The 24401-nt window shown below is 34.6% G+C and overlaps 2 protein-coding genes across 2 annotated transcripts in view; both read left to right on the top strand.

The window, feature by feature from the left end:
* Positions 1–3902, top strand: part of LOC148948317 (rho GTPase-activating protein 18-like) — a 62609-nt gene extending 58707 nt beyond the window's left edge. The window contains exon 9 of the mRNA XM_089094293.1: positions 827–3902. Coding sequence (XP_088950419.1) covers positions 827–927 — 101 coding nt within the window. The 3' untranslated portion in view covers positions 928–3902. The remainder of the gene's footprint in view (positions 1–826) is intronic.
* A 4796-nt stretch (positions 3903–8698) lies between these two features.
* Fancd2 (Fanconi anemia complementation group D2) overlaps positions 8699–24401 on the top strand; it is a 46070-nt gene continuing 30367 nt past the window's right edge. The window contains exons 1-3 of the mRNA XM_089093882.1: positions 8699–8806; positions 18813–18964; positions 22552–22691. Of these exons, the coding sequence (XP_088950008.1) occupies positions 8743–8806; positions 18813–18964; positions 22552–22691 (356 nt within the window). The 5' untranslated portion in view covers positions 8699–8742. The remainder of the gene's footprint in view (positions 8807–18812; positions 18965–22551; positions 22692–24401) is intronic.

Genomic DNA, 24401 nt, shown 5'->3' with positions numbered 1-24401 from the left:
TGGACATAACCGAGTCATCGATCGGAGTGACCGAGCTCTTATGTTACATTAATATCATGTCTTATCATATTACAATAATGCTAATATTATTAAAGTACTGTTAATGTTTCAAATTGGGAATCAAACATTGTTAAAGACATTATTAGCAGTAATTTCCACTATTATTGAATTTGTATTACTGTTGTTTCATTTCGATTTTGGTAGCAACCTAGCGGTAACGTATCTACTAATGTTTGCCAAAACTCGTAATAAAATCGGGGAACATGACAGAACGGCAGAAGTAGCAGTTTTTTCTTCAGAAATATTTGTAAAATTCTCAGTAGTTTGTACATCAAAATAGATTATATGGGAATAGTGACGCCAATTAGGGGAGGGCACCCCCCCCCCTCTTAAAACACCTTTTTAAGACTTGCGCTCTAACCAAAGAGAAACAGTCATATTACTTTGTTAACTTTTCTACACTGTCAAAAAGTTTTATATTTCCATTGGTTTGTTTTGTGACGTATTCCAAATCATGCACCAAAGCGTACGTCAACCACGTTATTCGTTATTCATGAAGAGAAAAACAACAATCTTTTCAAAACCAGGTTAACTAATAGTGAACAGTTAATCTAGATTGACAAGGAAATGTAGTTTCTAGAGAAACAATTGCCGCCTCTTTAAAACTGATTGGCACTTTAGTGAGCAATATTAAGGCAATATAATGAGATATTTTGAGTTCACAACGTCATTGTTTAATAAACGCTCCATTTCTCTCTACAGTAGCTACCATATGGGTGCTAAGATCTAATTAAAATTGAACTAATTCATGCATCTTTTCTTCCAGGAGAGAGAAGATTAGATCCTAATGCACTCATGATGCAAGTGTATAGTGATAACCCAAATGCATGTTGGGTAATCAAGTGCCACCATCCAGGAGCAAGATAGAATGGATACTGCAATGTTGGACTATCAAGGGTTAACACCAAGAAACCGACAATGATGTGGCTGTCGAGTATCTTCTCAAAAGTCTTGCTGGGTCTTTTGGAAGTTAAAGTTAAGCTGCGTTTGTTTGTGGATATTTTGTATTTTGGCAAAGACTTACGCGAACCCGTCCTCAGTGCAAAAGAAACTCACCTTCAGAAGTAAACTTTACAAAAAGAAAAGAATGACTCAACAAAGGAAAAGACAGGAGAGGTGAAACTTTTCAGAATGTTGGTGAGGGTGTTCAAAACTAAAATGCTCTCTTGAAATTGGCCTAGCAGGTGATGCCAAAATTTCAAGTCTTAAAAATTTCTTCTTGCTTTATATGAAAAGAAATAGTCAAAGATGACCCAACTTCACTTAAATATGGCAATTGATTAAGAAGCTAGTCTAGTAATATCTGGTGGTACCTTTATTTGAACTCTTAAAGCATTTTAAGAGAATGGTTACGTTTTATGCTGTAGTACCAGAAACTATCATAAAAACAATAGTAATGACTTTATTTCATGTTTAAGACTCTAGCGACAGAAGTTCTATTCGCAATGGAGTTATTCTCAATTTTCTACCCGCTTTATTTTAAATATGAATCATTTTACTGTAAATATACATTCTAGAAAATGAAATGTAAAACTCTACATAGCTACTCTTATGTTTACTAATATTAAATTTTGGGAGCTTAATAGCAACTTACGGCAAACAATCGATTTCCGATTAAACTATCTCTGGTATTTTGAAGAGATTTGTAAAATCTGGCGAATAAAAATTGCTGTAATTAGTTTAAAAAGTTTTCTTAACTACACATCATTAAAATACAGAAAAAAATAGTTCATCCGTAAAGCGATTGTTTACCCCAAAGTTCGTAAATTTTGAGTAGGTAGATACGTATTGTTGCTTTAATAAATAATTATATATGTTTCTATTTGCATTCTATTGTATGACTGTTAGTATTCTTTTATAATCAATATACTCATTGATTCCTGGGTTGTATTTTACTCCTCAAATATTTTCTGTGTATTCACACATTTGGAACGACAAAACGTTTAATTTAGCAGTTTTGCGTAATTAATTATGTGTTATGTAGGTAGATGTGTATGCCATATCCAACAGGTTGGTTGCGTCAATTCAAAAGGTGGTATGTTAAACAGTGTAAATCAGCGTTAAACAGCGTATTTTAAACAGCTTAAAGGGTGGTAAACAGCGTTGAAAGTGTTTTAAACAGCGTAAAAGGTGATATGTTAAATAGTGTAAATCTTAAAATGGATTATTAAAACTGAAAAATGCGTTTCAGTTTCTTTGCTTGCTCTTAAGAAGCACTGGTTTTTAAAAGAAGGATTTTCTTAAACATTCAAGATATGGCGAAGTCAATTTTGATACTTAAAGGTTTACTTCTCAACTATTTCTGTAAGCGAAGAACGAAGATATAACCCATTTACGAAAATAGAAAAACTTCTCATGATCTTAGGAACCAATAAATTTTGGGAAAATTGATTTGGCCTATCGATCATAGTTATGTTGCTAAAGAAGATGAACTTTAAATCCGAATATTCTAAAAAAAAAAAAATCTGTACCACCTTCTGAATTAGTGTAGCTGAGGGGGCAGTTAAAAGAAGTTTTTAGAGTTTATTTTGTCAAATACTTGAGGTCTCTAGAATGCAGTTGACAAGTATCACTTATTGTCGGTCACATGAAAGGGTGGAAACAGTGTATATTTTCAAATGCTGGAAACAAACACGCTTTTGGTGCATTATGACCATAGCCGTGGAACGTTCAGGTCTTGTAGTAATTTGTATTGAAATCATCAGTTGTTGTGTACCTAATTCTATTACAGACCATATAATTTGTTGATCCTATTCGTGCTGATTCTTATTGGCTGAAACTGTAATGTGGTAAAAATTGCTTTCTGGATAAACCTGTTTTAATATTTTAAAGAATGTAGATGAGATTGAAGAATGAACTCTAGAATTGATATTTGACCTGATTCTAAAAAGTTTCAGTTACTCTACTACCTTCTTTAAAATAAGGGAAAAATTCGTTCAAAAAATAGTTTTTTCCCTGTGGGCGTAGAAATGCGGTTATGGCTTAGAGGAAGATGTGCAGTTTGCAACAGAGGGCCTTTCATGCACGATTTTCGATCAAATATTAATGCTCTATGTAATACAATCCACACTGTAAACGGTTTGCTGAACGGGTGAGAGCAAACCAGACACCAGTGTAAAGTTTAGTTTCCACCGGAGACGGTTTTAAGGGAGGGACGGAGAGGGCACTTGCCCCGGGCGCAGAAATTTTTGGGGCGCAGAATTTCAAACAAATAATCTAACGGCTATAATAATTACATATAAATTGAAACCTTATTAATAAAGTAGAAGGCGCAGATAGTAAATGAAAATAGTTAATAAGTTATTAATTGATTATTAAAATAAGAAGACATTAAAAAATAAAATACAATTGAATAATAGTAATTAAAATATTTAAATTAAAATAGTGAAAAATTATGAAAAAATATTAATTAATTAATAAATTGAGAATAATTTTGTGAATAAATGAAAATTTTGTTAAAAATCTCCCTGAAAATTTTCGGGAGATAGGGGGAAGGGGAGACGCTAACAATCTTTTGCCCCGGACGCAAGAGAGTAATAGTAAACAAAAGTTTTTGCTTTTTGAAGTCAAATGTTTAGTTTTATCTTTTGAATGGGAATATTTACTGTTTAAACACCCTCGATGTTTTTCTTAAGAGTGTTGCAGTCATTAACATATTTCATGTTGTAAATATGTATAAAAGATTTGGAAGTTTAATAAACCATAAGAAAGTGTGATCCAGTGTGATTTTCATCTTGTTGACCCGGTTGTGCTCAATTTTGTTTATTAACCGTTGGTGCTAATTGTCTAAAGTGAAGTTATTTATTACGATTGTTTTTTATAATAAAACTAATCTAAAGCTATGCAATCTAATTTAATTTTACTGTTTAGGTTTTGTGTCATCAGGCGAATAACCAAAGGATGTATTTTTGCCATATACAAATACAAAAGATGTATTAAATTCAAAAGATGTATTGTTTGCCATAATACAAAAGATGTATTAAATTCATATAAATTACCCAATAGGTGAATTCAACCAAAGGATTTACTAAAGGATTTTGCCAATCGACAATAATTGCTTTTATAATATATTTTTTTATCAATCGCTCAAAATACTTTAATTCCAGAAAAGACAGATATCGAGTCCTGCGCTTGCTAATAAGAAAAATTGTTCTTCTTATTAGCAAGTGTTTAATCCACCTTACTCTGTTCGGATATTCGGTCTTTACTCCACTCTTCACTCTATGCTTTGCTGTATACTTAATTCTACTTAACTTTTACTGTTGCTCTTATCTACTCTAATACTTACTCTAATTCTCTCTACAGCCACTCTCAAATCTTTACTTCACTCTTCACTCCATACAGTTCTTTATTGAGATTAAGGATCTTCCGTAGCATTTGCCAGTATTTACCAGGATCACATACAGCATTTGCCTTCCATATTGATTGCGCTGAATCTGAGACCTGTTTCTTTGGTTGATTGCTGCTGAAACCTGAGATTTCACCCCAAGACATAAAATCTAATAGAACCTGTCTTGTTATTTCTAAAATATGCATCAAAAACAAGCTAAGTCTACCTCGTTACTTTGCTTCAAAATATAACAGCTATAAATTGTTTCCAATATATTTGATGGTAAAAAAAGTTGATATAAAACAGTCACTACGCAATTTCCAAATAAACACTTTTCAAATAATTACGGAGCTACGTCATTGCGTTAAAGCATTATCCATAATCATTGCCTAACCACTTGCACAAAGACAAATTTCCCTACACTAAAATGCATCGGAAAAAAAAATATTTAAACCAAACAAGACAAGTATTTAATTCCTCATCCCTAACGATGAGCATGGTTTATGTATTTTGCTTACAAGTCACTCGTTGTGATCGAGGAGAAATCACCGAACAACAAGATTTGAAACCTGACAGCACCTGGACTGTAAGCTTCAACAGTACGAAATTCATTCATTAATGTCTCCTTGGCTTTAGGTAGCGTCCTAAGAAATTGCAAGTGAATATGGAGACTTTGTTGCGGAAAGTAGGTGGGGTACTGAAATAAACGATGCCTCTTAAAGTACATCTGACAATGTTCTGTTCTCTGCCGCCTAAACTACTTCCTCCCTCCTTTAGTCTCAAGTGGATTCGAGGCTGGAGAAGGAGAGTACACCTTTGTAAGTTTTTCTTATTTCCCATTTTCCCAGGGTACTTGCCCTACAAAGAACTTTAAGTCAGTCAGTGGAAAACATGTCTTACGTTTTCTGTTGAAATGCTGGTGACAGGAGATGCTCTTGGGGGGGGGAGGGTCAAGGGCTCAATTCATGCCTCATATCAAGCAGATAGAATACGCTTGTATTATTCCCCTTAAACTAGTGCAACATGCCTCATTTTTCTCTAAAACACTGGCGTTGAAAGAGAGAGGTGCTTTTGAGGGGGGTCCATGATTCTAATTGTGCCTATATTCCTAAGCTAAAAAATCGCTGCACCTGTTCAATTTAAACTTAGTGCAACAAATATACCTTCTCACTTACAAGTCAAATGTGGAAAAGATAGGAGGCCGAAGTTGATTTTCTTACCAGGTCCAGCTTCTAATAAGATTTGGTAAAAAAAAAAAGTTTGTCAACTAAAAAAGGAACAAAGAGTAAGTTTCAATTTCTTTAGCAATGGGAGAACTATAATTTAAGTCTACAGAATAAGCACAATAACGTTCCCCTACCTAAGTTCAGAACACGGAAAATAAAACAACATACTGAACCAATATTGCAAACTCAAATGGCATGTAAATGCACATAACATTTTCGAACCCATGAGAAAATGCTAACTTTTTGGATCCGTAAATTTTTCTGTTTATTATTTTAGAAAAAAAAATTCGGAAATGGGGGAAGAAAATCTGAATTTTCTATCTAGAATTCCAAAACCTTATAGCGAAATAAAAGATAACATATCAATAAATTTTATGTTGTAAAACGTCCTGCAGCAAAAAATACGTTACCTAAAAAAAAAAAAAATAGAACACGATTGGCTTCTAAGAAAAGATCCAAACTCTGCTAAATCGTATCTATTTGTTTATTGAGGGTCACAACTTTATAAAGAAAAAAGAAAATAAAAAGGGTTAAGTAATTTTAAACTTCAAGAGTTTAAATATATTTATTTTAGACAAAGAATATATATATAAAGTTGCCATCAGTATGTAAGCAATGATAATGCTTGGATATTATGGACTAAAGAAAATAAATATATTTGAATAAGTAAAAATCTTTAAACTCAGTGAGTGAAATTTATAAATGATATATTATCGGATGGACCAACTAAAATACCATCTGAGGGGTCACTAACCACTCATTAGTGGCCATTGGGGTATTGTGCAATGTGTACCGTATATATGTGTTTAAGCACACTGGAATTACTGGGGGGATTGATGTCCCCATCTATCATACACAGAATTCAAACATACGCACTTAAATTTTAGTCCTAAATCAATCTGGAACAGATACTAACTTGCTTGCATGCTGAAACGAGCCTGTTCACTTGACAAATATGAATAAAAAAAATGAAACCTCAATGGAACAATTTCAGGCAGTCTTCTCTAACAGCGACTGCAAAATTCAAAACGTTTGTACAATTTGTGACACACAGAGAGAAAAAATATGCTAATGACAGACAAAATCATGTCTAAATCACAAAATTGATCTGGAAAATCTTTATTGTTGTCGTCACGTTAACGGAGATAAATTTACTGTCGAAATAGGAGACATTTTCCACGGCCGGGACAAAATAATTACAGTATCTGGGGCTTCAATAGTAATTTATATCTTTGTACGTTATATATTCAAAAACGAAGCTAAACTATATAACCACATGCTGTGATTTTTTCCCGCTTAATGCCTCAGGGAGTCAACCGTTCTCACGAAAAGGTTGTAAAGTTCATTTGTAACCATTCACACTGCTTGAAAAAGCAAACTTTATGCCTTTTTGTAAGTACCATTAAGGGTAAAACCATGTTTTGAAGGTTTATAACACCGTCTTAATTATAAGAAAACTTAACATTTATTATCAATAAGAGTACCTGGAAGTCATTTCTCTGCTTACTTATTTTTTATTTGTCCTACTGAATCAATAGAAGCAAAAAACTCACCCCCCTTGTAGACTTAGGATTGTAGTTTTTGTTTACAGTTTCTCTAAACAAAACTAAAGAAAATATTTGCCCCTTCTAATTTTTGTACGCCTTGGCACTATTTTTGTTATTTTGATCGCCCTGAATTTTTCGCCAGTAAAGGTTCTGATTAATTGGACGAAGAGATAACCTACACGATTGCACTGAAATGAAATTTTGACAACATGAGGAATGCCAAGTATTTTAAATAATCTTCCTGCTTTTGCATGCCAAAATATAATTACTGATACTAAAGGGCTGGACATATACAGCGTTTTTAATGTGGAATTATTTACTCAAGATGGGATAATTTAAGTCTGCTTTCCTTTTTGGATTTATTTGACGATTAATGATTCTTTTGAGTATTTTCTTTAGGCCGACTGTTATGTCTGAAAAGTTTTTCCACTGTGTTTGAATCTTGTCAGGATTAAATTTTGTGAATTTAACCCTGGTTTTCCCACATATACGATTATTCGAATGCATACACGATTATACGGCCAGATGTGCGAATATTGCTGCTATATGTGAATTTTGTTAAAAATCTTTTGGATTTTCCAAAATATCGCACAAGTTCATGAATCTCAATTTCTCCGATTATTTGATGAATAAAACGCATCAGATCAATAGGATGGCAAGATGAAAAGGAAATTGAAAAATTGATTTTGAAAGTTAGAAATTATAGAAAAATATACTGTAAAACTCATAAAGACTTAAAGAAGAGCTCGCTTGTAATAGAATCACTGAAATAAAGTCTCAAAAGAAGTTAATGGTTAGACTAGTTGCCCAATTTATATGGCTAGATCGATTTTGAGAAATATGGCCAGTTTGTTCCCTTATGTGCAGCATAGCCTGGGCTTTGCAAAAAAGATCTTCATTGGGTATAGCAGCTAAATATTTAGACTAGCAAAGGACAAGTTGATTCTAGCAGTGGTACTTTTGAATGGTCAATGTGTTTCTAAAAAAATGGAATTTACTGTTTGATTTCTGACTTACAGCTATTTTAAGATCCTATCATTACTGACATTTTTGATGCATCACAGTCCCATATCCTAACATGACAAGATATAGGCTTTGCCATAGACTATTTTGAGGAACTGAAATAATATACCGTTTTTTTTTCGAAATAAGACACAAATAAATCGTGTAGTGTGACCTCCAATAGTAATTTGCGCATTATCATTCAAATTTCGTGCCGGATTTTTACTGCAATATTTCGCCATAAAAAAAAATTGTGTGTGTGGGAACCTAGGGTAAATCATTTTAGTATTGATTTTTAGTTGCTTAGAAAGGTAAAATTAGTTGCAATTTTTTTACATCATGTCTGTGATATTCAAAAGATCTTCGTTAGTTTTTGTACAAAATAAATGCGTTGTTCGAATTACGATTTTCCAATAATTCCGACATGCAGGGATTAAGGGTTTCATCAATACTCCATATTTTATTTCGAGCGCAGAAACAGTAAATACAAAATTTTACTTAGCCGCGTTGTACCAGTGATAAACCAATAATTTGAAATTTGAAATAAGGTTACAAGGAATAGACTAAGCATATCAATATGTTCAGTTTATGGCTAAAAAAAGCTGGTTTTGATCTCAATAGCTCTGGAAAGAATGTAATAAGTATGTAACCTAAAGTTTTGGGCTTATTGCTTTTTTTCAAAAGTGTTTGCAGGTCTGTAAATATAGGTTAGGCCTAAAGGGATTCTAATTAATTTGCATTTGGCATGTAGCCTGAAAAACAAATCAGATATAAAAAAATGGGGAAAATTCTACTTAGCTACTGGACATACTTTAGCCTGTAGACCCATCCCTGAAAGTTTCATTTTCCTAACCCCTTTCCAAGATAGCCAAAAGTTGCTAAAGTAGAATTTTACCCCAGGATTTTAGAGTGTTCCCTCCTGAAAGTAGCAGATCCAGGGGGCAAGTGGGGGGGGTGCACACACCCCCAGTATAGTCTATAGTTATGTAATTTACTTAGTTAACCCAAGTTTGCATTAATTAAACTTGCTCCTAATGCAAGTTTATTGGATCAACCTATTTTGCCCCCCCTAAAAAATCCTGGAACCACCCCTGCCTCCTTAAGGGTAGAAATGATAAACTTGTGCCTCTGGCCCTGTTAGGGTGGGTTCTAAGATGTATTTGAAAGAATATCAATCAGTAGGCTACATTTAGAAGCAGTGTTAACAGGTGTATTGAGTGGTATGTTCATCTATTACCTAACAAATTAATCAATATGTCCAAAAATGTATCCTAGGCTGTAGAGTAAGATACTAGCCTAGTTTAGGGGCTTATTGCCATCTTGGGAAGCAGTTTATTTAAGTCAATAAAATTTCCAGGGATGACTCCAGGGCCTAAAATATACCTTAGAAGATATTACCAAGCTTCTATGAATAGGGGGGAAAGCAGTAGTGACTCCCATGTTCAATGGCTAACCAGCTAGACCACAGTTGTAGTTATTTTTTTGTCTATCTGGATGAATTCCAAATGATATTCTAGGGACTATTCCAAAAAATTGTAAGGATCTAGTTTCACCCCTCACTAACTTAATAAAGTAAATTTTTAACTCTGCATATTGTTTGTTTTATCTGTTACTGTTTAAGGTTAGTACAGGATACTAGGTTTTTTTTTTTACTATTTATGCTTACTGTTGTAATTTTAATTGAAATAAACATGTAAAGCTATTTCAGCCTACTTATTACCTTACCTTAAATTGCAGCTTGGGACAATCTAAGGATTTCTACTGTATACACATTTTATATATAGCCTAATCCTAAGATTTAGGAGTATTTATATACTCCTAAGAATGTGCTAAGTATGGCATGTGCATTGCCACACCAATGAATGAAACAGACAAGAGGGCTCTCAAATCTGTTGAAAAATTGACAACAAAGTCTATAAGGGATTAAAAAAAAAGAATATGCATGACAACTGTAGAGCCTCAAGGTATCATCTTTATCAAACCATTAGTTGTATGTTATGCCAATGGAAAGTATCACTGTATCATCTACAGACATCTTTTGTATGTAGATGAACAGACGTCTTTTAACTTCAGCTGTTGTTAAGCTGCTTAAATGCATAGGCAATGATTCAATTCTCAAACATTTAACCACCACAAGATCTTTTTGCCTAAGCAGCATGGATTCCAGTCAGAAAAATTAATCAAACAAAGTAATTACAAATCTGATTGATCAAGAACATACATTCAACTAGTTCCATGACTAGTTGATTCTGTAGTCTGAAGTTGTACCTGGGTTTCTGTGTAAGCTCTTGCTACTTTGACAGCATCTAAGAGGGTCAAACCAGATCTTGACAGCATTAGTCTTTCACAAATCTTCTGGGATGATGTTAAAAAGATGAGGCAATTGCTGACAAATTTGTCAACAATCATAGCTCCATATGAGCAGTCATGCACTAAGATTTTCAATTTAGTTCCATATTGTTCTATAGTTTTGCCTTCCCTTGGGCTATGTCTGTGGAATTTGTATTGGGAGAATATAGGGTTTGATTGTGGACTAAAGTAGTCATCAAATTTGGCAAGGTGTACACATCTTGTCCTTTTTCACCAAGCCAATTTACCTAATCTAATAATGCACAGTTCAATACTGTTTCCAAAACGCCTGTTCCTGCTTCAAATACAAGTAAATGCATGCCATTTTAATGGGGCTAGATTTAAAAGTTTGTTGGGTAATTGTTAAATATCCCAACCAGACTCAAGAAGTGAGATCTGCTTGATGTGATTAAAACTGGATTGTCAGTTTGTATTCAATTAGAATTAGCTTTGTTTCAGTGAGATAAACTACAATGAAGGTTTATTTTAATTAAATTTTTAATATATTGAGTTGGTATTTTGGTTAGATTAGGTATTTAACCTAACCTAATAATGTGCACATTTTTTTTCTCACTTTCTGCTCAAGGGTTCATTAAACATTAGGTTAGCATGACTTTTGAATCTGGTCCAAGCCTCTTTTATATTGATTCCCAGTTCAGCTCAGGATATGAGATGGTGGTATCCATCTTCTACTATGACAATATATAATGCTTTGTCTCTTCAAGCATATACTTCTAAAACGCAGGTTACAAAACCTAAACTAATGCAATCACAAACAAAGGCAAAGCAATACATAACAGCAAGCATAAGCACAAGCAATACATAACAGCACACATACACAAAGTGCAAGCAAAACAAGTAAGGAATATTACAGGGTTATGCTCTATCCATTTTTATATGGATAATTTTGATGGACTTTGGCCTAAAGAGTACAGGAAAGATTATGGGAGAGCATGGAATCAAATGAGACAGTAAAGTAGTGTTTGGCAATATTGGCAAATATCGATATTTGAATTTCGATATATCAATATTTCGATATTCAATAATGATATTGACAAGGCCCAAGTAGGAAAGAACTAGTAGACCTAAAAACGTTTATTTGTACTAATTTATACTTCAGTATTGAGAAAAAATAAACAAAACTACAATCATATACATGTGATGAATGCATCCAAAAACCGTGAAGGGGGGGGGGGGGACACATTATTGTCCAAAGAATAAAAGCATGTCTATATTATCTCCCTTTAGGCGGTTTCGCCTCTGCTAATCAGCTGACCAGCTTTGGAGAACACCCTCTCTGAAGGGACACTAGTTGCTGGAACACAAAGGAACTTCAGGGCAACTTTTGCGAGGACCTTCCAAGACTGGTAGTGCGTCTTCCACCACACTAAGGGGTCAGTAGTACAAGCCACGGGCTTCTCACGATTGTAGCTTGTTAGATTGAGGATGCCCTCTGCAGCAACTGTCGTTGAACTGTTCCCTTCTGTAGCATTGACGAGCTCATCATGGGCTCCCCATAGGCCACCTAAGTTGTTGGATGAAGCCATTGCTTCAGTTATTTTGGCTGCATCCACTGAAGTAGATAGGAAATCAAACTCTCTTGCAATCCTTGCTTCTATAGAAGAAACGGCATCCTGAGATATATATCCATATGCTTTCCGGAACCGTGGGTCAAGATACGTAGCCACTGCTATAGGCGTCACTTGCTCAAGTCCCTGAAACCAATCTTTCATGTGGCAGATCAAACGTAAACGTAGCATTTTGGCTGCGGGAGTATCGCAAGTTTCACTTGAAATGGAGTTTAGATGGCAGATCAAGATCTTCGTCAGCAGCAGGACCTTCAAAATTGATGGGTACTTTTCCGCCGAGACTTCAACTGTGACTTCATCAAAAAGGTGAAGCAAGACTATGATAATCCTAAGACTCTCCCATTTGTCTTCCGTAAAAAGAAGCTCAAGCTTTCCAAGCATGGCAAGCAAACTAGAAACTGCATCCTTCACATCAAGCAAACTTTTGACCATCAGAAGAAGCAAGTTCCACCTAGTGGCAACATCAGCTTTGAGTTTCTTTGAGACGACTTGTCCATTACACAGCTGGTTGCTTCTGAGTTTGTCTGCTGCTATGACGCTTCAATGAAAGTAGTTAACAACATCTCGGCATTTCGAAAGTAGCGGATTGAAGCCTGGAGCCTCGTCTATTGCAGCATGCACGACAAGGTTTAGTGTGTGCGCGAAGCACGATACATGCCTCCAGCCGGATTTCAGTTCCTTGGCAGCATTGTTAACTGCTTTCTTGATATTGCTTGCATTATCTGTGACAATGGCCACAACTTTTTCTTTTATTTTCTATTCTTCTGCTACTTCCAGCAAAAGTCTCTTGAGAGTTTCTGCTGTGTGACGCTCTTTGATTTTCTTTGTACTGATCACCCTGCTGTGCATCTTCAATTCATGAATAAAATGGACTGTAACAGCCATATAACCCTCTGTAGACCTTGATGTCCATGCATCAGTAGTAAGAGCAACATAGTGTGCTTTTCCAAGCTGGATGGAGAATTTTCTTTTTCTTGCTGATAGTAAGTTGGGAGCAAGTCTCTTGTTATGGATCCAACACTTGGTAATGTGTAGCTGGGATTTAGAGCTCTACAGAACTGCTGAAAGCCAGTATTCTTGACCAATGAAAGAGGCTGCATGTCAGTTGTGATCATGTTGACCAGCAGACGATCACATTGTTTTTTCCGAGGATGAGACTTATTATACAAGGGCTGAGCAGACTCTGAAACCTTGACTTGTTTCTGTTCACTGGAACTTCTGTTCACTTCAGTTTCGTTCTCCATTTCTGAGTCTGTATTCGAGTTGGGCTCCTCTTCAGTACTGTTAGCAGGTCCTTTTATTCCAGGGTCCGGCTGCTTCTCCATTTCGTTGAACTCCTTCTTGTGATTGTTTTTTAGATGGGATCGGAGATTTGTGGTGTTACCGGCTGTCATTACGCTTAATTTGCAGACTAGGCAGACAGCAGACTTGGCGTTTACTTTCCGGAAGTACTTCCACAGAGGACTGCCCATTTTCTAGATCTGCGATCTGTAGGGCCTCAAATGAAACTGAAAAGGTAAGGTGCTTTGACAAAAATTCAATTTTTCCAATCCTTAAAGGTAAATTCTAGCATTAAAATAAATGAATTCTAAGTATACAAGTTCAATAGTTGAATTTTTACCTCATAACTCTGTTCAAAAAGCTAGATTTCATCAGAGCACAATATCTTGAGCTAGAGTGATGCTTATTTTTAGTTAGCAAGGACGTTGTGTAGTAAGTATCAAATATTTGGTAAGTTTGGAATAAAGGACCATATTGAAATAGTGCTAAAGATGCAGATTAGCTACCCTACCTTATAGGTACGGAGGTACTGCCCAATAGAACCAGGATAATAGAGTAAGGTAAAGGTGCAGTGTAGCTCTCCCTGTAGTATAGGGTGCAGAGGCCCTACAAATAGAACTGCAATATACAGTATTAGGCTATTATTATTATTATTAATAGGGGTGGACCCATTAGGCTAAGGATCGAGGCTCAGGCCTCAAAGGCCCATTGCCGCTACACCCCAAAAACTATGCTTCGTGTGTGGTTGGAGGGCTAATGATGGCAATATACAGTAAGAACTTCTTACGAGTTATTTATATTTTTCTTCTACTTGGCAGTATCTCTGCAACTTTACAGCCAAATTAACTGAATAATACACAGAAAGAAATGGGTTGTTTTTATTAGGGATAGCTAATCTGTACCTTTACGAAGATAGCTAAGAAATAAACATACCATTGGATTCAGAGTTCAATCCATTATCTGAAAATAGCAAACATGTCTCCTGGAAGTTAACCTTTAATTAATTTGTGGAATTTGGGAATTTGCAGGTTTTAGAATTTAGAAAACCTAGTTTTGGTTAAGTTTTTGGCTTGCTTGAGATCAGGGGTCAAGGCAGTCCTACCCACAACTTAGCACCCTGCCCCTGAATCCCTTTGTCTACCTGAAAAGCTTGACTTATAGAATCTAAAGATGTATGGAATCCCGCCTGTGATGAATTTTATATTAAAATAATATTGATTGATGACTGTTAGATTTTCAAGCTTCTATGTCAATATTTTTTCACCCATAGCCAGTGCTATCTATTCACTTGTCTTTTGATTGTGTCTATTTGTTTAGTGCTTATGTTTATCTTTTCTATTTATTGTTTCCTGTTGGTTACTTCATCTTTATGGTGCCTCACACTCCTTTATTTGATATGGTCTATAAACAAATTTCACTTAAATTAATTTAAAAACTTTGACCTCAAAAAGTATTTAGCACTGAATTACTTTACTAGCATTGAAATTCTTTTTAGCATTGAACTATAATACTAAAATATGTTAGTATTTGACTTGGAATGGAAAGCCCAGAATATCAAAATGTTTTTCTCATTCATCAGCTAAACCATGACTAATAGTTAGGATAAAAATGAAATAGCAAACGAAGATGGTAATCATTACAGAAACTTAACATTTCTCTTGAGTAGCAGAAGTATTTTGACATTTTCACTTAAAAAAAAAAGAAAAAGGCAACTAAGTATTATTTGCCAACATACTATTGAAGTGGTCAGTATTTGCATACTTGCCAAATGTATTGCTTTACTCAATTGAGTAATAGTATTAAAATATGTAGTTAGATATATTTAAAGTTGGTCTTTTTAAAGTGTGTTCAGAGAGTCTGTTTCCAGAAAAAGGAGATGTAAAAATAGAAAAAAAAAGCTGTCCAGACTTTACATTTTCCAGAAAATGAAAAAATTGAACATTGATGCTTGTCTCTATTGAGTTTTTTTTCCCATTTATCCAAAAAGTGCTAGGTCTGAATGTGTTATAAGATGTATTTTTTGTGAGGTGACAATAATCATAGAAATCAATATTCTACTTTTAGATGTTTCAGAAAACCTTTGCATAGGTAAGCTTTTCAAATAAAAATAGCAAACACTTTAGGTCAAATAACAGTTGCAAACACATGCCATCACGAATAATTAGAATTTCATTATTTTTGAACAAAGAATTTATGTATTTAAATTACCAAATATTATTTATATACTACAGAATAGCATTTTTTCAACATTTATCAGCTAAACAATGATTATTTTTGTCACATCTGGTACATAAAATAGGTAACAGCTAAATTGTCATTGAGCAAGAAGCAAATATAAACAAAATGGGCAGACTACCTAATGATAAGAAATAGGAATTTCTCTCGAGTAGCAAAACCATCTTAAATTCTAGTTAAAATAAAAAAAATTGACAGTTGTAAAAACGGTTTATCAGCTAGAACCATATCCTTTGCTAAGAGCTGGTATGTGTCGGCTTGACCATAGGCAGTCATATCTGTTAATCTGTGTCCAGTCTGTGTCACTACCAGCCAGGGGCGCCAATTAGGGGGGAGGGCATGGCCCCCCCTACATTTTGAAAATTTCCTTCTTATTTATATTTTATAGCTAGTTTCAATTTTAGCTATATGCTATATTAAAACAGCAGGACTGGCTAGCTGTTCGTTTTTGTTAGTCACCCCCTGTGCTTTGTTTTTTTCACAGCTATTAAAGGGGACTATTACCTACGCTATTTAATTACCCAATCCTCGACCGGAAATGTGATTTCTGAGTAGGGTTCATTCAAAACTAAGCCCCTGTTTTAGGTATATTTGCTCAATGTTGTTCTTTTTTTTGCAGCTTCATAAAAAAAAAAATCGAAAAGAAAATCCTTGCCCCCCCCCCACATGTTCGTGAATTGGCGCCATTACTGCCAGCAGTCCTAGCTGCCAGTCCTTTTAGCTTAAACGGTTGCATCTTGACATTGAAAAGCCTGCTATCAGAACAATGCCTTAAATTTTGAAGTCTAGCTTGGTACTGAAACAAGTCAGAGATCTGGTATGTCTAACTGTGAGCCCCCCCCCCCCTTAACCCTCTCATAAACTACGGCGACGGAATACGGTGGGTCTTAGCTATATGCCATCTATGTCTAGCCACTGAATTTTGAAAGTGGCTAGAGTATTAGGCTGTGTTCAGTCTGAAACCCAGACAAAAAGCTGAAGTAACCAGCACAGACACAATAGGTGTGAAAATTCAGAGCTGTTTAAACTATGCCAGTATGCCTAATAGATTCAGTATTTACTGCTGTAGATCTTAAAAGAATAAAACAATATCAGAGCATTATTAAAAAAAAATGCTTGTCTTGGTGGACCATTCTCGGTTATAACCAGCCTTTGAAACAGTATTGGGATATGACGGTAAAGGTGCTCCCCATGCAGTAAAAATGCAATGGTACAGCTCAATAGAAGCAGGATGTAAGACAACTTATGCATTAATTAGTCCATTGCAGAGCAACTCTTCACCTTTACTGCATGGGTAGCAGTTCTGCATGTTTACCAGCATGATAGACTGAATAATATACAGTTGTTTTGATAATGGTGCAGATTAGCAAAATTAGCTACCCCTATAGTATTGGGTGCCTGATATACCAGAAAAGACAGTAAAAAATGAGTTGTTCGTGTCCTGGATCTACTGGGCTGCATCTCTGTATCCTTACAATACATTTTACTGAATAACATAGATTGAGAAATGAACTGTTTTTTGTTAATTTTGGATATAGGATGATAATGAGATATTTAGGAAATAAACATACCATTTGACTCAGTGTTTACCATAATGCTGTATTGCAATGTAGCCATCATTTCCAGTGGAAACTCATCTTCTAGATTCTATAAATCAAGCTTTTTGGGGATAAAAAGGGATTCAAGGGTGGGCTGCAGGCTTGTAGGTGAGGTGGCCTTGACCCTGAACTCCAAGTAAGCAAAAAAAAAAAAAAAAAACTGAAAATAGGGTTTTCCTATCCGAGAATCTGGAAATTCCAGACTTTTTTAGATTTCTGGAATTAATTTCCACCATAAAAAATTGTTATATTTGGATAGAGGATTGAATTCTAAATTGAATGGTATGTTCGTTTCCTAGCTATCTCATTATGGTCCTACATTTCAATTTTTATCAGGGGTAGCTAACCTGCAGCTATACCCATCAGTGTTAGCAGTGGCAAAAACTCATAGGTGCAAGCTCTAGGCTAAATGAGGTGCAGCAATAGTCAGCATTACAAGGAAACACAACTAGAGGAGACTTAAGAGAAGGATAAGCACAAAGGTGTCACTCCAAAAACATACAGCTTACCTTTGTACTTTCGTAACACTATCTCGGCAATCAAATTCGTAACAAAACCTACTGATCTTTGCTCCTCGCAACCAACTAACCAACTGAATGAATGAAATTGCAAATGGGAATGGTGTAACTCACCAACTTCCTGTTGGCACATTGCTTTTGATTTGACGCTTGTCTTTCAGTGCCGCGAAAAGTAAAATATCGATATTTGGTTTCCGATATTCGATAACGATATTTCGGTTGATATATCGATAAATATCGTATCGTATCGAATATCGCCGAACACTACAGTAAAGTTCTCCTAGATTTAGATTATACTGATGATTTAAGATTCTTGAATGAAAATTTTAGCATAATAAATATAATTTAGATGTTTTTTAATTTCAGAATCCAAGATTAGGTTTAAAAGTTAATATCTGGAATTTAATGTTAAGTTAGAACTGGGAGTAAGTGAAACTGAAGAGGTGATGCTAGGTAACGAGAAGATTGATCAAGTAGATAGATTCACTTTCATAGGTAGTTTTATTAGTAAAGACAGTGGGCGCAGTGAAGATTTTAAAAGTAGAATAGCCAAGGTCCAGAATTTTTTTTTCACAATTGAAAAAAGTTTGGAAGAAAAGGAAGATAAGTCTGCAAATCAAGATTAGAATATTAGAAGCCGCAGTGATGACAGTGGTCAAATATGGTTATGAAGCATGGGCCCTCCAAAAAGCAGAAGGGGAGTTACTAGATGTTTTCTAGAGAAATTGCCTATGGATTGTTTTGGTCACCCAATCAACTGACCATATCTCAAATGTAAGCTGTATGGAAAATGTAGTTCAATCTTGTTTTTCTAGAGCTGTAACGAGAGAAAGGATGAGATGGCTGCAACATGTTTTGCAGATGAAGGGTGACAAATTGGCAAAGATTGTGCTTTTCTGCCAACCATCAGGGAGTACATTCTGGGAGTATGTACTAAGGAAAGATTTATGGAAAATGGGAACTTCTTGGGATGGTGTAAAGAGGGAGTGATGCAGTGAGTTGTTAGTAGTAGTAGCAGTAGTACTGACTATTAATTAGTTTTAGAAAAGAAACATTGCTAAAACTATGTCCTTCCAGATTGTGACCAAAAAGTGTTTGTTGAAAAACTTCCAAAGCTGTTCAAAGATGACCACCTTGAGTACCCTGATAATATGGAAGGATTTATCAGAAGTATGAAGACTTACTTTCAGGATGAAGATGCTTTGATGGTTTCTCTAATGCCAACTGATGTAAGTCTATTTTGTCAATCTTTTTGTTTTTTACCTACTTATAGTTATTAGTTAATTTTTATGTTTTATATTTAAAGTTTTATATTTTCTTTAAATGCTGTAATACAAGAGCAAAAGTATTAAAAAGTTTAACTTGTGCAAATACTTTGAGCACAATTAGGCTTGTCTAGATGTATTGGCTTTAAAACATTTCTAGTCAAATATCTGGAAATGCAACTGTTAAGTCCATCACTTGCAAATATTTGTTACATTCTAAAGTGATTTTGGGAAAGCACTAGCCACACATTAATTTAAAAATCAAGGGACCGAGGGAGAATGGTGGCCACCTTAGATGTAGACAAATCTCTGTTTGTTTTTAGTTTTGATGTTGCTCTTTACTTTTATTTAAAAAAGCATGATGGAAAAAAGTAATTTCTATTTCTGTACCTTTTCTACCTTGTAATAATGTTGATTGAGCTGTTAAAATTGCACAGGTCAGAAGCCTCACTTGCAAAAACATAGGAGAAGGAGATGGTTTGTTCTTCCAATGGACAAGGTATATTTACTGTCTATTTTACTAATAGGCATAGAGTTTTCACCAAAAGTGAAGAAGAATGATGGTAAAGTTTGTTATTCTATGGTCAAATAGCTTTTTACTAGGCTAATATAAAAAAAGGAAGAAAGGGCATTTTTGATATGCTTTTTTCTCTTGCTTTCTTGATATTTTGGTTGTTTTCTCTACCATAATTATGTTTTGGATGTTAATTTTAGATGAAAGTACTTTAATGATATTTGGCTCTTAATCTCATTAGTAGATTAGAATGATGTTGATGGGGATACTGTATAAGATTCTGAAAGATATTAGAAGCTTCACATTTAAGGTTTAGGCCCACTGCAAGGCTAAGTATAAAAGTTGTATCTTAAAACTTGAACTATGTGCTGAATATTTTAATGAAGTCATCTATCATGGCTAATTATTACTATTTGTGAAATAGTTTTAATTATTTAAAGTAAAATATTGTTGTTTTTTGTTGTTGTTAATTTGGAGATAAATATTTTGTGTGCTTTTTTTTAAATTAAAAAGCTGATAGTGTTGACAATAATGGATTGTGTTTTAATCATTACTTGGTTGTTTGCCCTGCTCTAATTAATCAGATATAGTGGTTGTTGCTAGCATGTCCAGCCTCATCTATTTTACCCAATGGTGTTTTGATTAGTCATGCTAGTTATTAGTCATATTTTAATTGGTCAATTTGTCATATTAGCTCTATACCAGGCAAGGAAATGGTCCTGAACATAACAGCAGCTATCTGCCAATAACTTTTGTTTTTCTTCTAAATGCCATATACCTTTTTCCCAGCCTTTTTTAAAAGTATTTTACAGCAATTAGTTATATATACTTATACTAAAAACTAACTTCAAGTGTGATTTCACACTGGCAAGTTGGTTTCATTAGTGATTTTAACTGCTCTCAGACCTGCCATATTCTCATGCGCATTATGCTAGATGCAATCAATCTTGCAGATCAATTTTACTGCCCAACAGTGGATATCTCTAAAGCATTTAATAGCGTTGTTGACTCTAATGCCCTACAATACTTTGCTTCATCTGGAGTTGATAATTTACTTGAGACAGTTTTGTCGTATTAGCGTTTTGGTGGTAAAGTTTGGTTTTAGCTGCTCTCAAACCCAGTATTCTTATGCATCTTATGAAAGATGCAATCAGTGCTAAATATGACTTTTATTGCCCAAAAGTGGATGTCTCTAGATCATTTGATAACGTTGTTCACTCTAATGTCCTACAATGCCTTGACATGTCTGGAGCTGATGATTCGCTTCAGGCAGTTTTAGCATATTGGTGTTCTGGTGCTAAAGCTTGGTAAGATGGAAAGGGGAGTTTCTGAACCCCATTCCTGTGTGTAAAGGAGTTCGTTAAGGAGATGTTTTGTCACCTGCTATATATAAATGCGTATTAGCTTCACGTCTGAAGACTGCCAGTTTCAGAGTTTTATTGTTAGGTTAGCTTGTCACTCATTGCATATGCTGACGTCACTCTTCTACTAGGTCGTAGCTGAGAAAGCCTAATGGGTAATTTCTTATGCTTATGTCACGTTGCTTTGTCAATATACCCTTCAAAATGTGACTTTTTTTTAATTAGTGGTACAGCTATCCACTTTAGATGTAGTAAATTCATCTCTTGCTTGTTCTTCTGCAGTGAATTGACTTAGAGTTTTGTTTAGTTGCTCACTTTCTTCTAACTATTCAATCCTGATTATTAGTGTGGCAAAAAACCTAAAGGTGGCATAGGGCAAAATTTGCCCAGTTAAGGAGGGTGTGATCAAAAGTGTCTTTGCAGTTTGTACCTCAGTTCTCCAGTTATTATTTTCTCTTCTCGTGTTGCCCATTGGTTTTGGGAATGTATTGTAGCTGCCTATGTTGGGTATACTTCAGGTACTGTAAGTTTTTACTTTGTCTACTATACTAATACTACTACTAACAGTTCAACGCAGCATCAAGCTGCCCGAGACCAACGCAGCACGTTCCCCTTACATCCCAATCTTTTCAAAGCCTCCTTCTTTACACCCTCCCAAGAGGCTCTCATGTTTTTTTTCTGCATATAATCCTGTTTTTCATTTTATTCCTTCTTGAAGTAGCTTAAAAAGTTTCTTTGTTGTGTTGCGTATGCAGTCATTTTTTGATTGTCATTTTTTTATTGCTGTACACAATAAAATGATGAGTTTTTAGAAAAAGGCCCAATAAAACATTAAAGCCTTATGGTCTTTTTGACCTTTTGTTTTCTATTGTCTAAAACTTAGTAACAGAAAAAAGTTTATTCTACTTTTTTAGAAAAAGATTATTCTACAATGGAATAATCTTATCCTTATTGATATACCGTCTCAATTAAATGCTGTCAATGAAGTTTTTGGTAAGAGAACTCTATTTTTTGTTTCTGCGTATAATCTTCTTTTTCATTTTATTCCTTCTTGAAGTAGCTTAAAAAGTTTCTTTGTTATGTTGCATATGCAGTCATTTTTTTATTGTTTTTGTTTTCTCTGTAAAAAGAAAAAATAACGCACAAAATTTCTAATTTAGAAAGAGGTTTTAAATGTTTTCATTCGATAAGTTGATTGCCTACTGCCGCGCTTGGCCCAAAAGCCTAAACTTAAAATCATGAACCTTGACAATGAGTTACATAGATTCAACCATAAGGGGAGGGAGTTCATATAGTCCATGGCGATTTAAAACAAAAAAAAACTAATTTGAAGTCCACCATCTTTCAATTTTTCGAGGAAGAGGGTGAAAGGGAATCATTAAGATGAATTTTAGGGAAGGATTCCTTCTTATTCCCTCACCACACCCCTGTATGCACAGATGAGGAGTATCTTTGTGGTAATAAGAATTTTCACCTAGTCATCTAATGGAAATGTTATTTCGTTAGCAATTTTAAACCTTTCTTATGTTAGGTCCACTAGGGTTAGAAGTTACGAACTTTTTATTCATGCAAATAGTCAACCAACATTATAATGTTTTTAATATGAAAAAGAAATGTTTTTACGGTTAGCATTGCATTATAATATACTCTTTGTACATGTTTTCAATATTTTTTAGGTTCATCCTGATGCGCTCATGAATTCCAGAGCTATTGTTGCTGACTCATTGATCCGAATGCTTCTTCTAGTCATGGAATTACAACCAATGATGATACAATTTCTGTTTGAGAAGATTGTAAAGTTAACAGAAGCAGATAGGTAAACTAGGCTGAAAATTGGTCTTATACTTTTTCTCTCTTTTTCTATTTTTTGGATATAAATGGAGCATTAGGCAGTATTTTTTGATAACATGCATTGGCCTACATCATGGTTCAGATGTCAGCTGTATTGTCATAAGGAAGACAAACATTTTTCCACATCTGTAAAGCCATACTTATGGCGGCTTTTCTTGTTGATTAAAAATTTATGCTATTGATTTTATTAGTAAGATTTTTCATTCATTTAAAAATATAGGAGTTAGGGCCTATAGAGCTGCAAAATATACAACAGTCAAGAATGTTAAAGTTCTATAGTTATAAACCATTACTATTTCAAAGTATATCCCCCCCCCCAATAAAAGAAAACATAACGGCGTTATAAATATATTAAATGAAAATGTTATATAATATTTGTTGTAAATAAAATATAATAGTTGCAAAATGCTACAAAATGTATAACAGTTGTGAAGCGTTACAAGGCGTAACGCTAAAACGTTAACGTCAACTCTAACGCTACAAAACATTACATATAAACAAATATAATGGAAGTTATAAGAAAAATATAATAGTAATAGGGTTTACACCTCTTTTAAATCAAGTGGCCAACCATCCTTGTGTGGTATATAAATCACATAGAAGTTGCTACAGGGATGCTCTTAGGGTATACCTAAAAGCTTATAGGGACAATGTTCGAGGATGTTGGGCCCTGCTGAATGCTTTACGTAAGATGATTTACAGTTTCTTTGGATTTGAGTGGAATGTAGTTCTCCAACTGAAAGTTAACCATAAATTTTCATAAAAAACAGAAAACAACACCATAAACTACAGAGTTCACCATCAAATTTTGCTGATGGTGGGTTTTATAAACTTGAGCAATTAGGGAGCTACCTTTACTTTTTAATGGTGCTTTCGTTTTCTATGTGATATTCATTTCTAAAAAATTTATGGTTCTGTTCTGCTAAGAAATGTCCGACATTAATGGAAGGTCCGACAGGTGAAGTTCAAATGTCAGAATAAAAACTGCTAACGCTGTTGTTGTGCATTTATAAAATAGAAATGCAACGTCTCCGCCACGCTGTGTAACGTTGTCAAATTAGCCAGATCAGGTTAGTCAAGCAAGGTCATATATAGGGGCTGCTTTTACTGTGTGAACCCGTATCCTGTGTATGAAGGGGAAAGATAGCTAAGGATTTTGTTTCCAAATTTATTTGGAAATTGCTGCCTATAATGTACACAGAAACCTGATGTACGCAGTTAGCCTACACAGAAACCTGATCTAGGAGGAGGCGGCAAAATCCAGAAATCACAGTAAGGGAACGATATCAAGGATATATTTTTTTCGATTGCAACTATAATGTTTGAAGGTCAACCTGACTTTCTTCAGTACAAATAAAGTTTCAAACTACGAACTTGTGTTTTCTTTGTTCATAGATTAACAGAGATGGTTCTGGCGATTGGGAGAAAATATCAGGTAGTGTTTATAAACTTTAATTTAGTTTTGAATCAAATATTGTTGAAGTGAAGTCCAGGCCGACATTCTCAAATATCTGATTTATGTCTTCCGTGTACTAAATTTAATTTTGTGTCCTCGGAAACCAATTTATTTTCCAATCTTTTCTACGTAGGAACTGTAAGAATATAGATAATTTTGAAATGTTTCTTTTAAAAATATATGAATGTAATTTTAGTGTCCTAGAAAGTAATGTGAACG

The sequence above is a fragment of the Artemia sp. Qi Xiang Cuo genome, chromosome 9 (assembly GCF_049724085.1).
Source record: "Artemia sp. Qi Xiang Cuo chromosome 9, ASM4972408v1, whole genome shotgun sequence".
Lineage (NCBI taxonomy): Eukaryota > Metazoa > Arthropoda > Branchiopoda > Anostraca > Artemiidae > Artemia > Artemia sp. Qi Xiang Cuo.
This window is presented reverse-complemented; position numbering and strand designations above follow the sequence as displayed.